Source organism: Lepisma saccharinum, chromosome 11 (assembly GCF_977018435.1).
Source record: "Lepisma saccharinum chromosome 11, izLepSacc3.1, whole genome shotgun sequence".
Taxonomy (NCBI): Eukaryota; Metazoa; Arthropoda; class Insecta; order Zygentoma; family Lepismatidae; genus Lepisma; species Lepisma saccharinum.
Window position 1 is genome coordinate 14,841,635 of NC_139239.1, and position 22,092 is coordinate 14,863,726.

Below are 22,092 nucleotides of genomic sequence, written 5' to 3' on the forward strand. Positions count from 1 at the left end.
TTGACAGAAAAGGTGAACCATAACACAATAGCAGCTTTCTTTAATAATTCTCTACAGTTATTGTGGCCAGACAGTGTAGGGTCATATTACGACCAAGTGCTAGTTGCTTGTACCAATGCTGCTCCATGTATGTGTAAAGCAATGGCCGGTCTTAAAATATTGTATCCGAAACTTATTCATGTTACATGTCTTGCACATGCGCTGCATCATGTGTCTGAATTAGTTCGAGCAAACTTTCATAACGTCAATGAACTAATTTCAAATGTGAAAAAGGTGTTTCTCAAAGCACCTAGCCATGTAAGAGTTTTCCAGCAAGTAGCGGTTGACATGCCACTTCCACCATCTCCTGTGGTTACTAAATGGGGCACGTAGATTGAGGCTGCTGCATATTACGCCGACAATTTTGAAATGATGAAACAGGTTGTTGATAGACTTGATGCCCAGGAAGCAGTGTGAATTGGGGAGGCCCAGCGAATACTTTCCACAGAGGGAATTCGTGAGGATCTTGCCTACATCCGAGCTAATTTCTCTTGCCTGAAATATTCCATTTGTCGATTAGAAAACAAAGGGTTACAACTTGAAACAAGCATCAAAATTATAGAAGACGTTAAAGAGGCCCTTGCCCAGGTTGAAGATCCTGTGTATGTACAGAAATTGGATGCAGTATTGAAAAAGAAAAGTGGGTATGCAACAATGGTGAAAGTTTGCAAAATTCTGCATACAAATTGACAACGTGTGGATGATCTGGAACTTGATGTGTCCGACTTCGTTGCCCTAAAATACAGCCCACTTGTATCTTGCAAAGTGGAACGTGTGTTTTCTGAATAATAAGACTATTCTAGCTGAAAACAGGAGTTTCAAGTTCTAAAATTTGAGACATCATGTTGTTATCAAATGCAATCATGATCTTGATCTGTAATGTATTGGGTTTCTTTTAATGCAGAACCATATTAATTGAAAAAAAATTGTGTAGCGAATTAGCATTCAGAATAATGCATATTCATTGCCTGGCATGTAATCTTTCATAGTTTGTAATATACAGCATTTATAAATTATACTGGTTTTTAAAGTGGTTTTTTTACACTTTTTTAGTGCATATTTACATGCATATTTTGCATTTTTTTAGTGCATAACTATCAGAGCCCTAGTGATGACATTGTTACCACTGATGCCATAGTTGTTTACGTCTATTTTCAGCATTAAATTTAATATCTTAGGTGTCTACAATAATTCCTTGTGATTCATATGGAAATTTACAGAAAAGAACATGCCAATCTATTGTCTATTGTAGACTGTATGCCACCCTAAAGCTCCTCCCCCAAGGGAATTTGTGACATTTAGCTCTTTATAGACAATAACACAAAAGAAAAGTGAAAAAAATTATTAGCCAGCTGGCAATTATGCATTAGGTTGGGAGAAACTAGTGTTACTGGCCAAGTTCCGATTGTCTAATTACAAATCTATGATTGTGTACAGGCATTTCTTAAATGCTTCAGTTTGAATGCAGCACCCATCACAATAATCCAAAACACCATATGGAACATTGTCTACCCCTTCATAAGCACAAAATATTAATGACAGAAATCAATAAATATTTATTATTTTCTATGACAAAGCATTACAAAAGAAAAAGATTACCATCAACAAGTCTTCAATTGAACAATTACAGTCATTTTGAGTTGATAAATTACATTCCTGAGGGTGAAGACATCATCCAAATACTGAACACAGCATGAAATGCTCAGAGCGCAATCATTGTTCTAGTTGCTTACATGGCACACTACTGTCACATACTACAATGAGGTGCTGGCAAGAAGAGCAATAACTGGTATCGCATTCATTGCTTACATGCGTCTTACCATGAAATCTGTTGGCATTATTGAATACTAGGCCCAAACAAGTTGGCCACACTGATTAACATTTGAATATGTTAAATTATGCTCTCTAGATTTATACACAGGATATATACAGTGCTTAAATGCACACCATGACCCTGATTTAAATTCTTGATTTTATTTCCACTTATAATGTGCTGCACTGAAAATGATGATGAAAAGGTTTCTGGCATTTTGCAAACAACATTTTAAGATTTGGAATAGCGTTGGGTGATATGTTGTCTAGACGATATTTTGTGATATTGAAAAAATCAACTAGATGATATATCATCATGATTAGGGCCAGAGACTTTGTCCTGTAAAACTGTAAAATATGTATGTAATTATGTCATAAAATATTTTTTAAAAAAATGTCATGAAAATTGAAAAATATGTCAGAAAATGTAGAAATATTCCCAGTAAAGCCAAAAATATGCACAACAGTACTTTCAAAGATCGGCTAGGGTCAAGGTGGGGTATTAAATGAAGTCAGAATCCATCTAACCGAAGAATGTAGTTGAAAAATAGTGAAAATATCATGAGGTTCACTGTAAACTGAATAATGCTTTCTAAAAAAATTCTTAAAAAATTATTTTCAAAAACATCTAAAAACTGTTTACTTACGTATTGGTGAGTATTTTGTTCTTTGAGCAACGTTTCGGGGTTCCTACAGCCCCCTTCTTCAGGTTTTACTTGGCACTAGTTTATCCTACATGCCACGTCACTTATTTTTAAAAAAATTGGGTTAAAAGGTACATTTGGAAAATAGAAATATTTTAAAAAACATGCCTTGGTAAAAAGTTTCACAAAAACGGTATTACTCCCGTTAAGAATCTCCGAGGACGTTAAAATATCAAAACCAAAAACTGTTAAAAACATCCCGCACAGTCGCCCATGATGGTATCTGGTTCTTGTTGGAATTGGAAGTGAAGCCTGAAGAAGGGGGCTGTAGGAACCCAGAAACGTTGCTGAAACAACAATATACTTGCCAATACGTAAGTAAACAGTTTTTAGATGTTTTTAAAAATATTTTTTTAAGGAATTTTTAGAAAGCATTATTAGTTTGCCACGAGTGAGTAATTCACACATGTACTATTATGAGGTTCACTGTAATTAACTGTAATTATCCTGTTTCATTTACTATTATGTCAGATTTACACCATTGTGGAAACTGTGTGGTGGAGCCATCTCACGCCTCTCTTGCACAGACACTTGTTTTCATTTGCCTGCTCCAGAAATAACCGGGACAGAGTATACACATTGATACGTGTGTGGCTCAAACGACAAGTTATCTTGAAACTCCCGTATCTATTGCTGATAGTGCAGGGGCTGTAACGTACCGAATGTTATTTTTACTTTTGACTGATTGTTGGAAGCAAAAAAAAAAAGGTAAAAAATGAGAACTCCACACAACAATTACAGAACATTTTCCCCTCAATAATGTTCACATGGATAACAATTGTCAGCATGATAAAAAAAAGGGGGGGAATTATTGTTCTGTTCTAGTTGGTAACAAAAGACGGCATCTGCTTTTAATTTGTTTGTCCATAATTTCATTATCCTGCCATCAATAATATAAACTACCCGTTTCACTAAAGATACGAATAATAAATTATAAAATGAATAAAATTATAAGCAAGACAATTACGAAATTATACAGAAATATGTTTTATTATGAGAAAAATTGGAAGAAATATGGTGTAAAAAAAATAAATTGTTAAAATTTATCAAAATATGCCTTACCAAGTTTGTCAATTTTGGCTGATTTTTATCAGATACGAAAAGATTTCACCCCAGTATTTGATTCGATGCCACATAAAAAAATATGTTATAACATAAAGACCTGGACCCTAATCATGATATTTTGACGATGTGATATACAAGGGTTGGATAAAAAATAATGGCAACACTGGTATAATTGGTACATGACTGTATTGGCAGAGAAGCATGTGTTACATTCCTTCAATGTAATCGCCCCCCATCTCTACGATCTTCTGCCACACGTATGAAAGGAGTCGTACACCGTCAGCTCGTCCATCTCTGTCGATGTCCCGCAGTGACCGCCCTATAGCACGTATGATGGCTTCGCGCTTGTCGTAGTGCTTCCCGCCCAGTGGTTCCTTCATTTTGGCAAAAATGTCGTAATCACACGGTCTCATACCGATGAATACGGTGGATGTTCCAGTACCTCCCACTACCAGTTATGCAGGAGCACCGTCACAGTGTTCACAGTGTGACACCTTGCATTGTCAAGCAGGATGATGGGACACCGTGCCAGAACGTGCCGTTGCTTCCTTCTTAATGCGAGACGAAGGTGGTGTTGCAAGAAGGTGCAGTAGTAGGCTGAGTTGACCGTCTGCCTGAGAGACGTTGTTCTTCTGGCCTACACATATTGTTAGGGCGCTTGCACTCTCATCCTCTGCTTCAGAGCACTGCTGTTTTTGACTGAATAACATACAATCGCTCCCACTCACTATACTTCCTCGTCTGACATTCCTTTATCAGCCACGAAATGCTTATGGCGCTGTGACTCACCCCTTTTACGGGACAGCAGTGTTGCCATTACTTTTTATCCAACCCTTGTATATTATCACAATAGTTTGGCAATATATATCATGGCCACGTATATCGTGTCAGCAATGGTCTCCACAATATGTATCGTGCTTTGTCTCCATGATACACATCGCATATATATATCCTGGAGACGATATATATATATGATATTGCCAATATCATGATATAGAAAAAATATCATATTATATGATGTGTGATGACATTTTCTTGACGATATATTGTGATACCTAATTTTTGATATCGACCATACCTAGTCTGGAAGGATTTGTAACAATATTTGGTTATTTTATGTCGCTTTTCTCTCTCTCAAGGTTAATCACGATGATGAGTATGAATGACAAACTGATGGAATAGGCGATGGGAATACATACATCCATGCCTTACTCAGGATACAAAACTGTGAGCCATTTTCTTCACAATATGATCAAACCAAAAGGAAAGGTTAGTAACTCTGGTTCTATCTTGCTTAAAACCACCAACATCACCAGTGTGTAGTGTGTTTTGAAAACTGTTATATTTCATAATACATTATATTTTAAAATGGTGAAGCATACATTCCATAAATATGCACCACAGATGCTGCTTGCATTGTTCAATATGAAATTGATTACGATGCAAACTGTAAGAATGCTTGAATTACACATATCATCATTAAGTACTGATTAACTATTCATGTGTTGAGTGCAAATGTTTCATTATCCTCTGTTGGTTCTTGTAAGTGGATAATTATGGAAATCACATCAATTTCTTAGCCAGGAATCATGGAATTTATCTTGTAATTACAATCACACCGAGACCTTAGTTCCATTTGCCAGCAATCAAAATATGGTTCCTTGGTGACATTCTTGGATCAAACACAGGTACTAAACAGGAAAGCGAGCCTGCAAGAGAAAAAAAAATCACAGTAATAGCTAGATGCATGCACATTGTATTTTTTGACGAAAACACTAAATGTGAAATAACACACTGTAATGTTCATTTTTCATGTTTTTGAAAGCTGTGAGGTGAATTTTTCTAACATGTGTTGTCAGGAAATTATGCAAAATGAACTGCAAATATGAAATCAACTCTTCAACAAGAAATTTAATTTATTTACAGACACAACACCTTCTGATGTATTAATTCTGCTGTAAATATTTGAGAAGCAAAAATTGACTCCTAACACAGAAATAAACTTAACACTCTAATAACCACATGAAAATGTGTTATTAGAAGGGAAATGTTTATTTTGTGAAATAAGTGTGGTTTTAAAATGAAATATAAGGGTTTATCCACCATTTTAACACCAAAATACAATTTATATACTGCTTTTTATCACACAATATGTCAGAGTGTGACGCAAGTCAGTGTGTGCGTGTATATAAAATGTGTAATTGATATATGTGTCAGAACAGTGTTTCTCAACGTTCACGAGACTGTGGCTCCTTAAATCATTGATTTCCCAATTAGTATTAATTGGAATTTTTCAGTGTTTAAACTTCAACAAGCCAATGAAAATTAGCACAACCAAATTAATTTAGTGATGGTTAAGGCATAACTTACACCACATGCCATCATTTCACTAAACAATAAGTCACGTTTTGGCATGTACTTACTTTTTTCCTCTAGCTTTCACTACAGTATGTGGTTTCTTCAGGATATATATGTGTGTGTATTTTTCATCGTTTCCGTTGACTATGGCTGTGTTTCATATGTACTCTTTTTTCTTCTTTAATTGTTCTGGAGTGGTACTTAGTAAACCCCTGGCTAGAAAATTGTTCCAAATGTTTCTTTTTTGTATTCTGGAGTGGGCTTTGGACTTATGGATGAACAGTTTTACCGTGGTTGGCTTCCTGTAGACTGCAGTTTGGAACTTGCCTCGTACTTTCTTGATGGTTAAGTTGTATAATATGATTATCTGTGATGATACTTTATCAGGGTGTCTACCAAAATAACAAATTCAAAATTCTTGACTTTTTCTTGACCTTTCATTCCCTTTCCCCTTTTTTTTAATATTTCTTAATCACCCCCTACTTCGGTATAGGTGCAAAATTAAGGAAACACATTTTTATTCAATGAAAAACCCCTATCATAAAGCCGATTGAGATGAAAACTGAAGCTGTACTTTAACAAGAGATTTAGACTTGTTTTAATTATTATTAATGCATCTAAAAATTAATGCTTCAGACTTCATCCTGGATGAGGAGTGGCCCCGTTATTTAATATTTTGCCAACACTTCATGCAAACAAAAATGTAATTCTTAAGGAATAAAGTGAACAAATCTTAACCACAACTCAATACAACTTTTGATTTCAAAATATTCAATTTTATCAAATCCCAGTACAGGTATATAACAATGTAAGTTCACTATAACGTACAAAATAGCAAAACTTTTTGACCAAAAGCATAATTTCTTGACTCTTCCATGACCAGCTGTTGATTTCTTGACATCTTGACTGGTAGACACCCTGTTTATATAGCCATGCACTACTGTTACTGACATCTTTTCCTACCGAATAACATACTTACATAACTTACATAACATCAGTACTTTATCACAGTATTTCTCAACTGACAAACCACAGGGCCTCCCCGATGGTGCATTGGTAGCGTCGTTGCCTTGTAATCAAGGGGTCCCGGGTTTGATACCTGGTGGAAGCACATAGTGGTTCAGATTCCACTTTAAACTGTAGGTCCAGTCCCGTTTAGCCTTACTATGCACGAAGTGGACTTAAAACACCAACTCAAACAAACGAACCACGGCTTGTTAATGGTTCACCAGCTATGCAAGGACATCAAAGCCTCTGAGAGGAGACTATCAGCCTCCAAATGTGAATTCTGTGTGAACCATAAGTGTGAAGTGACTTGCAGTCCAAGCTGGCAACCAGCTGGAAAGTGGAAAGATGACCATTTGCTTCAGCTTGAGTTCAACTGCAGTAACAGGAAATGCTTCCGCTACAGTGGCAGTGAACGATGAAATTATCTAACTGATAAATTGGGAAGTTGTCGGACAGACCCCATGGTTTGCGCAGCAATTTTCATTAACAAATATAATGAAGTGGAAATATTCTGATTAATTTGGATTTCTCGGTGTCCAAAATTGAACATACCTATGTATGAAAATTAGCACTTAGCAAATAAATTTAATGATACTGGCCAGAGGAAACTAAAAGATTGTACTATTAGATCCAGTCATTGCCAACTAATTTAAACCAAATTTTATATTTGTCAACAAAGCCAGACATAATGGAGCTAACACACTCTACGATTGTCATAATTTATTTCTTAATATTAAGTTCCAAGGTACATATTAATTAACAAATAAAGTTAAAAGAAACAGGAAGCTATTTACAAGTAAAATTGTTGGGATCGGGGCACTGATTTATATAATAAAAAAATTAAAAAAAAAAAAAAATCTGGGCTGCAGGCTCACGAAGGTTGGAACCACTGCCCTATGAAAATGGGATCATGCTTGTAGAAGAAGTCCATCCTGAGATTCTCTCTTTCGCTAAGTTAATGCATTGTTGCTTGTCAAGTATAATATAATAAGTTTCCATTAAAGACTCGTGATGCTATATTGAGACATATTCATAATCTGATGGTGATTCCTTCCTGGCTGTGGGATAAAAATGTCGTTCTAGATGATTCATTACATCAAAATGAGACCTCGGTGAACACAATTCTATCCAAAAAAATTGTTCACATGTTGTGAAAGCTTATCTGTGGTTCACAGCAACACCCTCTATGTCTATATTTTTCAATGCACGTATAGATATGTGTTGGTGTCATTTAAAGATTTACACACTTATATTCTAATGTTAACACATTTGCAGAACAAATATATGTGAATAAAAGATTCAATAATCTTATACAGGGCCTACATATTTCGAAAGCACGATGCCCTGTGCCATGGGATGCGTCGCACACACCTAACGGCAGCCCTGGATGGTCACATCTAATACTCCAGCATTTTGCTGACCGCCATGCAGAATGTGGTTTTCACATCACGCTAAGACTCGAGTGGTCCTATGTTTGAATTCCAGCCTTGGCATGGGGTGTTCTATGCGAGTGCCCCTTCATCAATTTTATCACATTATCACTCATCCTCATAATCGCAATTGACCAAAAGTGATAGAAAAGCGACATAAAATAACCTAATTTCATCAATCCAACAGCATTTTGGATCATCTAGTTCCATATTTTCAGATGTGGCCTCCCCCAAGAAAAAATACTAGGTACGGGTCTGAAGCACACAGTATTGTTGCCAAAGCACAAAGCCAACTGTTTATATATGTATACTGAGTGACCATTCCTACAATGATGTTAACAATGTGGCTACAGAAGCTTCTACAAAGTTGGACTGTTTTGAAGTTGTTTCAAATTTTCATAGTCTTGTTTGAAATTCTTGTCTTGTTAACACTATTTTCCTTGACCTGACCTGCCCAGGAAACTTCCCTTTCTTTTATTACACACAAATTATTGCATATTGCCGGTATTTAGAAGCACACACAAACTACACACATTTTAAACTGCTAACTTGGGTTATTCACAATTGATTAGTTGGCGCTGAACTGGCTACCTGCCCGGATGTGATGGCTGCCTGACTGCCTGCTTGACTGGTTTGAAGGAATACAACATGTTCTAATTGCTACTGGCTTTCCTCGACTGGATTCTGTGGAACAGCTGAGCAAAAATCATATCAAAAGAAAAATTCTGAAAGACCATACATCTTATCAGACTGAAACATCACCTGAGGAGTGGAGCCCAATGGCGATATGTTACAATTTACCTCACGGCATACGGCAGTGAAATGTAGCATTTACCTGAAGATGGTAGGTTACGAAAACTCAAACTTTTCGATTTTCAGTTTTTTAAAAGAAAAAATAGTCTTGTGTTTTTTTAATTCGGTTCTAAACAACCTGTTTTTTTTTGTTTTCGGAAAAAACATAATTTTTTGAAAAAAAATTTTGTTTTCGAAAGAAGGATTTTTCAATTTTAATTTTTTTGAAAAAAAAAAAAAAAAAGTGGCCTACCCTAGTGTTTTATTTCAATTATATCCAATTAATATGTACAATGAATGAGTTCCAGAAAACTGGGTCAAATTTTCAGAATATGCCACTGATACATTTACATGAAACTTAAATGTGTTACTCACCATGCTCGTGCAGATACAAAAGTCTATCAAACAGGAGAACGGTCTCTATCAAAGGAGCAAGCATGAGTCGAAGTGAGTAGAAAATGACCACCCTCTTCCAATCTGCCAAGTTCTTGCTGGTTTCGTCTGACATTAAATCTTCCTCCGGAATCTGCAATCCCAGCTTACTCACAGCCAATTTTGTGTACCTAAAAAAACAGCAACTTGAGTTAGTTGTGTAAGACATACAAAATCTGACCTTAGGCTTTTGTTAATTAGCCTGCGACCCTGTATTTAATTCTATACAGTCCCGTCTACCTCTAAGATTCCTTCTATCACTTTCAACATAAATTTTTGGCAAGGCTACAAACATCTAGTGATATTTGCTAGATAAACAATTGCAGCAATACAACATGAAACCTAACACTTTGTAGACTGGTCTGAAAATACTGCAAATTTACTACATTTTTTTTTTAGAAAATTACAGATAATATGATGCTGTGTGTATTATTATTTACTATTTTTTTCTGAAATTCACGAGACATTTTTCTTTGCATGTTACATTAATGACTTTTTTCTGTAACAATTTATAGAAAGAAAAATAAAAGTAACTGAAAACATATTTCGAATACATAATATAGAAATAACTAATGAAAAAACAAAAAAAACTTCTTCCTTGGATCAAAATCGTCAATAACTTCAAAATCAGAAGTAAAATCATCATAAAGAATTTCCACACTGTGCATGTAAATTGGAATTTTCAAGAGTATATGCAAAAGCACAATAAAATTTGACACAAAGTACAAGTAAAATTCAACAACAAAGAAAACGAGACGTCTAGCAGTTGAAATCTGACAGAGGTGGTTACAACACAAGTGCACAAGAGACACTATGTGATTATTAGATATTTAGGACTTTATAAACTTCATTTTAGGACTTTTACGTACTTAATAATAAATGAAAATGCATAATTATTAAATAATAATAATTTTATGAAATAACTGGTTTTAGATGTAATTTGCATGCAAAAGTCACTATTTTTAGTGCAATGAATATCATTCTTTGATTATAAAAAATACAATTTTAACAATGTAAAAAACTTTTATCATATTTTAAAGTACTGCACCACCATATGCTTTTCAATGTCCTCTGCGGAGAAGTTCTTCCAGTCATCCATGAGTAGGTCATTGTACAGTCACGGACACTTCTAGGTTGTAAGAATCCCATTAACTTTCAATGTGATCGTTAGAATCCAGAAGTGTCCATGACTGTACATGTAGAACCTTCTCACCACGCCGCAGGAAGTTATTGGTGCACACTCCATAAATGCAACTGCTGCTGATTCCCAAGGCAGGCTTTGTTCTCCCCGAGGTACAGTGGTGACGTCGTCGACTTGTAATTAAGAGGTCGTAGGTTCGATATCCGTTGGAGGCACATAGTGGTTCGGATCCCACTTTAAACTGTAGGTCAAGTCCTGATTAGTCTATCTGTGCATAAAGTGTGCTAAAAAAAAACAACTCAACTGGCAGGTTAGCAGTAGTTTTCTCTCCTTGATGAACAGCCTCTATACTAGGGCAGTTGTAGTTTCCGGAGCAAACCCACCCCTTTCACCTACTGTTTATTTATTTATTTATTTATTTCAGAAATTGAACGCAACAGGTATATTACCCATTAATGGCGTTCATTATACAATAATTTTGTGATAACATTATTGAAATATTGCACAGATGAATGTAGTATATAGACAGAAAACATTTAACAAACATATAAATCTTAGGTTCTATCGTAATTTATGTAATTTTAGTATACTCCTTTTCAAAATTGCGGTTTGGCAAAATAAGTCCACACTGTTTTCACTTTTGATGGTATCATTAAATGTTTTACACATATTCCAAATTGGGGATATTGTCAGAGCGTTGGTTCTATTACGACGGAGGCTGAAGAGTTGCGTTCTTGGTCGTAATTTGCTTGAGGGGACGTAGAAGTCGAGCTGTGACAGGGCGAAAGGAGCTTCGATGAGATTATTTAAAATTTTGTGGAGGAAAATGAGCTGATGCATGATGCATCTGTTGTTGAGAGTTGTTAGGTTAAAATATCTGAGAAGGTTCTCACGGGATTCCATTTGAGGGTATATACCATCTAGTTTGTACTTTAAGTGTCTTAAGAATTTACTTTGAATTTGTTCTATTTTGTTTACATCTTGCTGGGTTTGAGGGTGCCACACTATGCTTGCGTATTCAATTTTCGCTCTAACGTAAGCATTATAAAGCATCATTAAGCTTCCGACATTTTTGAACTCTTTGCATGTACGCATTATAAATCCCAGAAGTCTGTAAGCCTCGTTTGTTACAAAGTTAACGTGCGCGTGAAATGTAAGTTTAGAATCAAACAGAACTCCTAGATCTTTGATTGTTTCTACCTGTTTTAATTTTTCTTTATTTATGCAATAGTCGTATTTTATTGATGTAGTGTTTCGAGTATATGACATTTGGTAACATTTTTCGCTATTTAAGATTAGTTTGTTGCTTTTGCACCATTCCACAAGACTGTTTATGTCCGCTTGTAACTCGGTACAGTCACTGTAACTGCAAATTCTTTTGTATATTTTTAAATCGTCCGCAAAAAGTAGTTTACCCGATTGATTCGGATGTTCGTGAAGATCATTTATGTACATGAGAAAGAATAAGGGACCAAGGTTAGAGCCTTGGGGAACTCCGGATGTAGCTTCAAATTCATCGGAAGTATTTCCCTGAAACGTTACGTACTGTTTGCGGTTTGTTAAGTAGGATTGACACAATTGTAACATCGGATTCGATAGATTGTATGATTTCAGTTTTTCTATTAAGATTCTATGGTTTACGGTATCAAACGCTTTCGAAAAATCTGTATATATTACATCTACTTGAGCTCCGCTATCCATCGCGGTTGCGATAAAATGAGTTATTTCTGATAGGTTGGTACAGACAGACTTTTTTTATAAGAAACCATGTTGATAAGGAGAGATCACTGATCGTATGTGAAAAGAAATGTGCTTGTAAAGAATTTGCTCTAAGAGCTTGGCAGGTGCTGCCAGGACTGCTATCGGCCTGTAATTCTCTACATCATTTTGCTTATTTGTTTTTGGTATCGGGGTAATTTTTGCTAATTTCCAAATATCTGGAAATGTTGAGGTGGAAAGTACAAGATTGAACAGCGTGTGCAGGGGCTATTTGAGTATCTCACCGCATCCTTTAAGTATGTAAGGTGGCATTTTATCGGAACCAATAGATTTTTTCGGTTTAAGATTTTTAATGGCATCTTTAAGACTTTAAGATTTCTTTAAGACTAATATCTGATAGGTTTAGTTTATCGATTTCACTGTAAGTTTGAATATTCAAAGTCTTATTTTTTCCATCATCCTGCCGGTACACCGATTGCAAATATTTAGCAAATGCTGTTGTTACTTCTAGAGTGTCAGAAAGTACTTTACCTTGATATTGAAAAGGTTCTGCTCTTTTTTGTTTTTTCATATTTTTGGCAAAGCTGAAGATGAGATTAGGGGTATGAAGTATGTTATACTCTGTGCTTGAAATATAATGCATATATGCTTTTTGAATCCCTCGTTTAACAATATTCCGAAGTTCTTTAAATTTCTCATGATGATGTTCAGCGTGGGGAGCGTTATTTTTCCATTTTTGCCTATGATATGCTTTTTTCCTGATATTATTTATAATTTCCCGTGAGAACCAGCTCGGAAATTTCTTCGGTTGAGTTTTCGTTGAAGGTACGCATTTGTTAAATATGTCATACACCATTTCATAGAACTTATCAATAGCGGTATTAATATTAGTGTATTTCTTCAGATCATTCCAATTTACAGCTCTCATAAGATTATACATTTTTAAAAAGTCTGCATTCCTAAAGTTATAGTTATATTCTGCTTGAATTGAATTTTTCGTGATAGATTTAAATTTAGTCATGGAAATGTCAATATTTAAAGCTGGGTGATGAATGTCTTCTGGTACGAGAGGATCGGATTCCCTTGTGACTGTTATGCTTTTAACGTTACTTAAAATCAAATCTAACGTTCGTTGGTTATCATTTTTTATGTCATTGAAGCTGTTTAGTAGGTGGAGTGACATGAAATGACTCAATTCTACGCAAGCTTCGTTTGAAAATAAGAGATTGTGATCCGCCCCCTTCATCTCAGGGAAATTAAAATCCCCTGCAATAATAAGGGAAGACCCCTGCTCATAAAGTGATTCTAAAGTTTGATAGAAGGAACTGTATACAGATCGATTCGTATTTGGGGGGAAATAGGCTACACAAATATGCATATTTATTTCGCTAATTTTTACTAACAAGTAATTTATCAGAGGGTCAATTACCGGATTACCGGAGTTTCAATTTCGATAGCTCGTGTTGTGTCAATGGGGGAAATAGGCAAGGTGATTGGTTACTTACAGGATTGTCTTTCCTGCTCATCACAGCAGGCACTCGAAAAACAGCTAATCACATGGGGGTATTCCTGGAATCTTCCCGCGATCTTACACTGTCGGAGGCCGGGAATAATGCCGGCCCTGTTTTAACAACTGAATGAATTTGTAGCTAGGATTCTGTATCAAAACAGTTTACATTTTTGTTTGGTATACTACGCCTACGTCCCTCTAATTGCCTGGAAAGTACAACATTTAACATCGGGTCAGTTTGCTCCACATTTTTCCAGTTTTGTGATGCAGTCTGGAAGATGGTGGAGATTTGCAGAGACGTTGACACCGCTTTTGGTTGGATTGCTTCTTTTGGCACTCCGATTCCTTCAAGTTCTCAATGTTCAAGGGTCTCAAAGCTTTGTGGTGGAAATTAAGGGTCGTTCTTAATTAAAAGTTATTTTTAAAGTTACAAAAGGTTTAAAAGGTATTTTTCAGGTCAAAATACGGTTTTAGGCATTTATAGGAATTTATAGTTCATTTGGGCATTTTTAGGTCCCATAGAATTTCAGTAGAGGGGTGCTGTGTACATGAAATAGCAAATGTCTAGGATGCAGGGATGGCACTACAGGGGGGCTGGGGGGGGACTGAAGCCCCCAAAGCCAGCCTCAGTTCCCCCTGTAGCCCCCAAGATTTCTGTAGTATGGTAGACACATTTTGACCAAAAAGTTGAAGTTTACATTTTCCATTATTAAAATTCCATTGAGGCAAGTACAATGTTCAAGTACATTTTCTATTTCAGTTAGATGCGAAGTTACTTTCAATACGATGTGATCTAAAATCAAGGAGAGGGAGGTATATGCAGATATACCTGGTAGCAGTGGCTACCATTTGATACTACGTAATGCGGCAATCATGAGTGCCAGTCAAACTTGCTACGAAATTTGTTACCTGCCTCGTTGGGGGAATAACATATTCACTGGCTGTGGATTGTTCTTTAATTGTTGGCATATGCAGCTATATGTGTACATTATTAGGCTCCATAAATCGTATTGCTATATTCCTGAATAAATCTAACAGATGTGTAAAATGAATTTTCTTTTAGTAGGACAACGTTCAACATCTCTAAAGAGCCATCAATGTTCTTTTCTGTTTGTTGGTTCCTCATTCGAGTACCGATAATGGTATGAGTGTCATCGATGTTCTCTCATTGTTTTCATCCTTATATCTATCCTTATTGTTGCAAATATTCAAGAGAGAGAGAAATAGGACAATAAGAAATCAAAGAGTACACAAAGTAACTAATTCTTAAATGTTAAGAATTGGAAATATTAAAATTGGACCTCCCCACCCTGGTTATCTAGCAGCAACACTGTTGCCTTGAAATTAAGGGGTTCCAGATTCGATCCCCGGTGGAGGCACATATCATTAAGTGGCTTGGATTCCACTATACGCTGTAGGTCTTGTCCCAATTAGCTTCTGTGTATATAGTGGATCTTAATACAAATCCAATCAAGTAAACATTTTGATCCAATTCTGATCAATATTCAGAGCATAATATATTCTGAAATAAAATTATAATCTTCAGCAGTCACTTCTCTAACCAAAATGTCCAGTGCAAGAGTTACAACTACATATATTCATTGATTTTATGTCAATTGTCAATATATTTGTCTCGTAGTGGAGGTGGGTTTGTAGTGAAAATATTTTTGTTCCTTGAGAGTGGCACGTGTGGATGATATTTCTCACATCCTCCCCATTTGTAGCCCAAAGTTCTGAATTCCTGTCGTTGAACAAGAAAAGTAAGATATTTCATAATGGAAGAGAAAATGGTATCATTAATACAGTTTCTATTCAAGGGTGATTTAGCTTATTTGATGCCTACTTTATGAAGTTAGTGCCACTTTTCTGAAGAATGAAAAGCTACAATCTTTATACGCTCCCTACTGTTGGACAGTTTAGAGTCATGGCACACTATGAGGCAGAATGAAAACCAAAATAAAGACCTTCAGCAGCTGCTTGCAATGATTGAAACATACAAAATTTCCTTTTACGAACTTTGCCAGCTCTGTGTTATTGAAATGTTTATATCCCCATCAACGGTTGCTTGCGACAAACCTTCGAAATCAAATTGGTGACGAGAGGTTAAGTGCTCTATCCGTCCTGTTCTTGCAGAGCTTACAAAATCTTTGGATTTAAAAAAGGTTGTGGCTGCTCATAAAAACAGACGTATATCTTATCGTAGTTTCTTGCTGTGCCTAATTTTCTCATTTTAGCAACAAGTTAGTCACACTGTTTAAATAGAAATAGTGTTACGTGTTGTATTTATACGAATATCCAGCGAGTTGATAAAGTAATGAGTGTAGTTTGTATGGTGTATTTTGTACTCCTCACATGAATAGTAAGACTCTGATATTATTCCACTCAATAATTGCTTAGGAAAAGAAACAATATAATTATTGCATTTTATTTGACATAAAAGATTCGTGCCTAAAAGTACTTTTGTATATGATGGAACAAAATGCAACATCTCATTGATTTATCTTAAGTTCTGATTGTAAAATATGCACTGTAGCCCTTCCCCCCTCCACTTATTTCAGGCTGGCAGAATCACTGCTAGAATGTAGCAAAAAAAAAAAAAAAATAGGTATGGACCTAGAAATCCATTCCCTAGTGATTATAGTGCATACAAGTGTATAGAGAACAAGGGGCTATGCATGTCACCTGTCTTGTTGGACAATAGTTGTACAACACCTGTTAAATGTAAAAACACAAAAGTTGTCAATTCTTGAACCTACTTTAGCCAATTATCAGGCAAGTAAGTGAAAGAGTATATCCAATAAATTTGCACAAACTAAAAGGGTTCAAGATGATGATTTTGAGGGCAATGAGGTCACGACAATCTGCTGCTTGCCACAGGTAATCTTTTATTTAAATTTATATATAAACAAAAATATCTGGATTATAAAGAAAAAATCAAATTACCAATTATGGTAATTTTGATTTATAATTTTCTTTTATGTTTAAAAACCACACAAAAGTTCCTACTTCATAGAATGCAGTTAGCACGTTGTTCCGCTCTTAGCAACTAACTTTCAAACCAAATGATCCTAGGAAATCACATAACATGGGGTGATGTGTAACCCAGACTGTCTGTAAGCCAAAAAACATTCTTACATTGAAAATTTTGGAAATGTCTCTAGCCTATTTTGCACATACTTTTGTTAAAGCATTACATTAAAAAAGTTATATTAATTGAGATTTTAAAACCAAACAAAAATAAATACAGCCAGGAACATTACATACTCAGAGAAATCCATCCTGTCGGCATGTTTGACACTTCTTAACCCTGAGTGACGAAGATGTGGCCAATGTTTAACTAAAATTCTCTCCAGTGTTGCTCTGTAGCAATGAATCTAAAAAGAAATAAGAAAACCAAAATAATAAAGAACAAAGATAAACATTTGAGGGAGGAAGAAGCATGTAACAATAAGATTGTTTCACTGATACTTCGGAGAACCAATACATGATGTATATGTATAAGGCCTGTATTTCCCTTAACATTTCTGCTACGATTGAATTCTACCATGTAAAGTGAAGGAATGTTATAGCACTTGATGCATATTCCACGGCACATTCCACAGATAGAATTGGTCCTAATTTCCTTAGCATTTTGCATAGCACAACCAATCTCAAACAAGCTGTAGGTCACAAATGATGGTGAGAGGTAAACAATGTATCACTTTATAACCGATGTGCCAATTACCATAACCATGTGCCAATTACAAATCTCCATCGGTCTTTCTACGCTTTCCCCCAAGATCTTATTTTCTGCTCTCTGAGAAGAAACCCAGCTGCCTCAAGAAACCCACGTTCGTTACCATGAAGCCTCCCATATATCATCGCCCCTACTTCAAGGCGAAGGAAACAGTGTGTCCGACAATAAACTCCCATAAACTCCCATATCTGTCCCATACAAATTCATGTAAACTCTGGCTCACGTCAAGATAATTTCAGCCCAGATGGAGCCTATCAAGATGATTTCGGCCGAGAAGGAGCTAATCACCTGAAACTTCAGGCATTTAAAATTTAAAACCCCAAGAAGACTTTCTCCCTTGTTTTGAACAAAGATCCTCTGTCCTCGTGAGATTTTGCAGGTGGCCAGGCTCGGAATCGAGACAATTGCTCCACACATGGTGTTCTCCACGAGACGCATAACTTCCACGATCGCCGCCAGCCCGTCTGGCTCACTGACGTCGAATTGACAAGAGTAAATAGCAGAGAATCTTGAACTCCAACCCTGCCAGAACATTTCTCTTCGTATATTTTCGCTTCGATGCGATTTCGACAGCAAAGGAAGGAATAACTTTACCGAAGTGTCCGAGTTGTGTGCGATAAAATTTGAGCTGAGAGCCATTAAAATTAATTAAGAACAGATGCTTTTCATTCCTCGAGATCAGCTCTCAAACAAGGTGCTATTGTGTTTTCATGCTATGCGATTATCGCCTCTCAGTAAGCAATTCTCACCCTTATCTCCCCCGTGTGTTACGATTATCGCCCCTACATACGGAAGTGACCACGTGTGGGCGGAGCAAAAAGTTCAACGACCAATAGAGTGAAGGACAATTCTAGGGAGAACGGAAAGAAAAGACGAAGTAAGGACTTAGCGGAGGGCAGTGGAAACTTAGAGTGGAAATAGACAGTTCGATTTGGCAGTTCGACATTCACATTTTAGAGAGACAGTTTTAGAACATTCATTCACAGTTAAAAGTTTCAGATAGAAACTTTAATTTTCAGCACCTCTGTAGGTCAGAGAGAAACTGTTTTCTCTCTCTAGACCATGATTATATTCGTAGCTTTGGGTGCTTTAATGTAGTGTTTGCGTATGAAACCGACCATCAGCGGTCCGCGTTGCTCACTTGTTTAGACCCGGTGCATTGTGGTCCGTGACAGTGTTTTTTTTATGGTGCCTCAGTAGGCGAGCGGAATTGTAAGTATGTATAGAGTGGTGTATTAAATAATATGTCGTAACTTATTTCGGTGTCTAGTGTTCTGATTTCTGATTTCCGATTCCTGATTTTTAAATTCAAGATAAATTCATGGTAAATTTGGCTTGTAAACGAAGACCGATGAAAAGGGAACTTCATCGTCTTTTTCCATCGGCCGTATCTTGGACCGTGACAAATTTTAATGGTACATTTTAATTTCTCCTTACATTAGAACATCCATGCCTAAAAATTAGCCGTAACCTTGGTTCGAACCTCTAAACGCCCCCTTTTATTATTTTAATTTTTAATCCTTGTTATAAATGGCTTTTCCCGAACAGGGACTTGTTTATAAGCCAAGTTCAATGTACCGTTTCTAAAATTCTAAATTTTCCCTAAATTTTATAAATTTCATAAAGAAATCAGGACACTAAATATTTTCCTTTTGCATGCCACGCGAGTGCACTAACCTCCGCTAAAACTAACAACAAACACTTGTTTGATTTTTTTTCTCTCTCTCTTTCTCTCTTGTAAATTTCGAATGCCCATAACCAGAAAAATGGCAATATCATTAGAAGAACTCAGGGACTCCATGAATGAAATAGTGAAGGCATTAGGGCTATTAAGAACAGATTTAACAGAAAAGATAGATGCAAGCAACACAAGTTTGAGCCAAAGAATAGACTCATTACAAAGGGGAAATGAGGAACTGGGAAACAGGATAGAGGCACAGATAAAGAAATGTGAAGTAACAAGAGGGAAAGTAGACCAGTTAGAGAAGAGGGTAGAGAAGTCAGAGGGAGAAAATAGAGAGTTGATTGTTAGAGAGGTGCAGCAGGCAGAAGGTAGGCTTAACAGGGAGGCTGTTAGCTACATGAATTCATTAAGGGATGCCAGGGAACATGAGTTCAATGCTTACAAGATTAGCTTTGAAGCGAAAAGTAAAAAAGAGCTCGAAGTGATCAAGCGCAGGGTAGCTGGTATTGAAGACCTTAATAAGGAAGGGAATGATCAAGTGAATGCTAGGTTGGGTGAGTTAGAAAAGGGAAATAGCAAAATACTGAATAAGTTACAGAGCAGATTAGATAGAATAGAGAACCTGTCTAAAAATGTAAAAGGGAAGAAAGATAATAGTGGGGAAATTGCCAAATTAGAACGGGCTATTGAAGACCTAGAGAAAAAATATGAGAGCAACCAGGGGGAGATTAGCCAGCTAAAGATAAAAAGGGAAAAACAGGCGGTTAAGCCTAAGGTTCAATCCCAAAGCACCCCTTATGCTTCCTCGGACTCGGACAGTGATTCCGGGGTAGAGCATAAGCCAAAGCCAAGGAAACTGACTGCCATCAGGTTTGGGGACCTAGAAAAACTCCCCAAATTCAGTGCTGCAAGACCTGAGTACCTAGCTTCTCAGTTCTTGGCAGACATTGAAGAGTCGTTTTGCTTGCTGGGTGTGCAGGAGGAGGATATTTTATCCTACCTGCCAAAGTTACTAACTGGCGTAGCAAAGAACTGGTACCTCCAAGTAAAGGGGAATTTTGATACCTATTCGGGGTTCAAGGCATTGTTTCTGTCCACGTATCAATCAGATACGTGGAAGTCAACGTACCTAGCCAAGGTCATGAATAGTAGGTATACTGACCATAGCAAAGGCTCCATGCTTTCCTATTTTTGGCAACAAGTCAACTTACTAAATAACATACAAACGGGCATGACGGACCAGCAAAAGACGGTCATCATAGCCAACCAGCTCCCCAACAAGGTTAAGGAAGCTCTCTTAATCCACCCCTACATTAGCCTAGAGATGGCAGCCGAGATTGTAGCCAGGTTAGACATAGTGTCCCAATCCAGTCAAAGGGAGGACCAAAGGAGGTTCCAACCCCGGTACCCCCAAAATAGACAAGAAAACTTTCAGGCTAGGCAGGTCAGGGTACGAAGACCTAGGTTCGAACCCAGTCCCCCACGAAGAACTGAAAATAACTTCCGTCGGGGTAGCACTTGGGATAGCAACCTGCGACGCAACAACTCATACCGGGGCAGATCGAACACATACTCCGATAATCGTAGCGGGGGAGGTAGTAGTTTCAGCTACCGTAACGGGAGAGGAAACTCCCCGGTACGTAGGAACAACAACCAGGCTAGCCAGGGTAGGGGTTCCACTTATGCACAAGTGGTGGCTGCGGATCGAACCCGAGCACCAGAACAAGGCCCCACCTTAAATCCTAACAGCCCTCCATTTAGAACTGGTAACCAGCCTACCAGATCTTTAAATGCTTAGGCTCCCCTCTTACAGAAGGTAGATGATACTGATGACAGGGAAACACAAGTAAAGCAACTGGTGAATGATGAAAATAGATATGAAATTTGTAGGGTTGATTTGAATTTTTATGAGGATTTTGAAGATAATGAGGAATATTATAGTACAAAAAACCTTTCATTGCCAGTAAATATCAGGAACAAAGTAAAATGTAGTTCATTTGTTAATGTAAGTTTCAATAATAAAGAATATAAGGCACTTGTAGACTCGGGAGCAGAAATTTCTGTAATGGCTGAGAGTGTTTGGAGAGAAATAACAAGTGAAATTTCAAGACCTACCTTGCTTAATACTGATAATATAATGCTGATAGATTACAGTGGGAAAAAGAGACAAAAGTCACTAGGGAAATTCATTACGGATGTGAATATTGGAGGTAAAATAGTAACCGTGCAGTTTTTAATAGTCAGAGAACTACCAGCTAGAATTTTGATTGGGTTGGATTTACTTTTTGCACTAGAGGCTAAGCTAGACCTGAAGGAAAGAGAATTGTTATTAAACACAGAACAAGGAAGTAAAGTAGTACCATTGTTACCCCTACCACTTGCTGAAGGCACTCAGGATTTAGATAATCCTTGTAACCAGGTACACAAGCAAACTAGGTATACAGTACCAGTTGGGAATACTCATTGTAATACACAGGCCACATCCCAAGAACTCTTTCAAAAGGCACAAGATGCAGAAATTTTAAATCCTACTGAAAAGGATATACTTTTAGATACTTTATTAGAATTTAATGATCTTTTTGATGACAAGCCTGGGTGTTGCAATAAGTATGTACATAAAATAGAGGTAGATACCGCAGAACCTTTGGTAGCGAAGACTTAT

At 36.8% G+C, this 22,092-nt stretch overlaps 1 protein-coding gene across 1 annotated transcript in view; it reads right to left on the minus strand.

Moving 5' to 3' along the window:
• Positions 1-4,600: 4,600 nt before the first annotated feature.
• The window catches only part of LOC145994647 (methyltransferase-like protein 25B), a 46,100-nt gene continuing 28,608 nt past the window's right edge, over positions 4,601-22,092 (minus strand). The window contains exons 8-10 of the mRNA XM_083130751.1: positions 17,275-17,384; positions 9,584-9,771; positions 4,601-5,329 (exon numbers count right to left, since the gene is read on the minus strand). Coding sequence (XP_082986877.1) covers positions 5,247-5,329; positions 9,584-9,771; positions 17,275-17,384 — 381 coding nt within the window. The 3' untranslated portion in view covers positions 4,601-5,246. The remainder of the gene's footprint in view (positions 5,330-9,583; positions 9,772-17,274; positions 17,385-22,092) is intronic.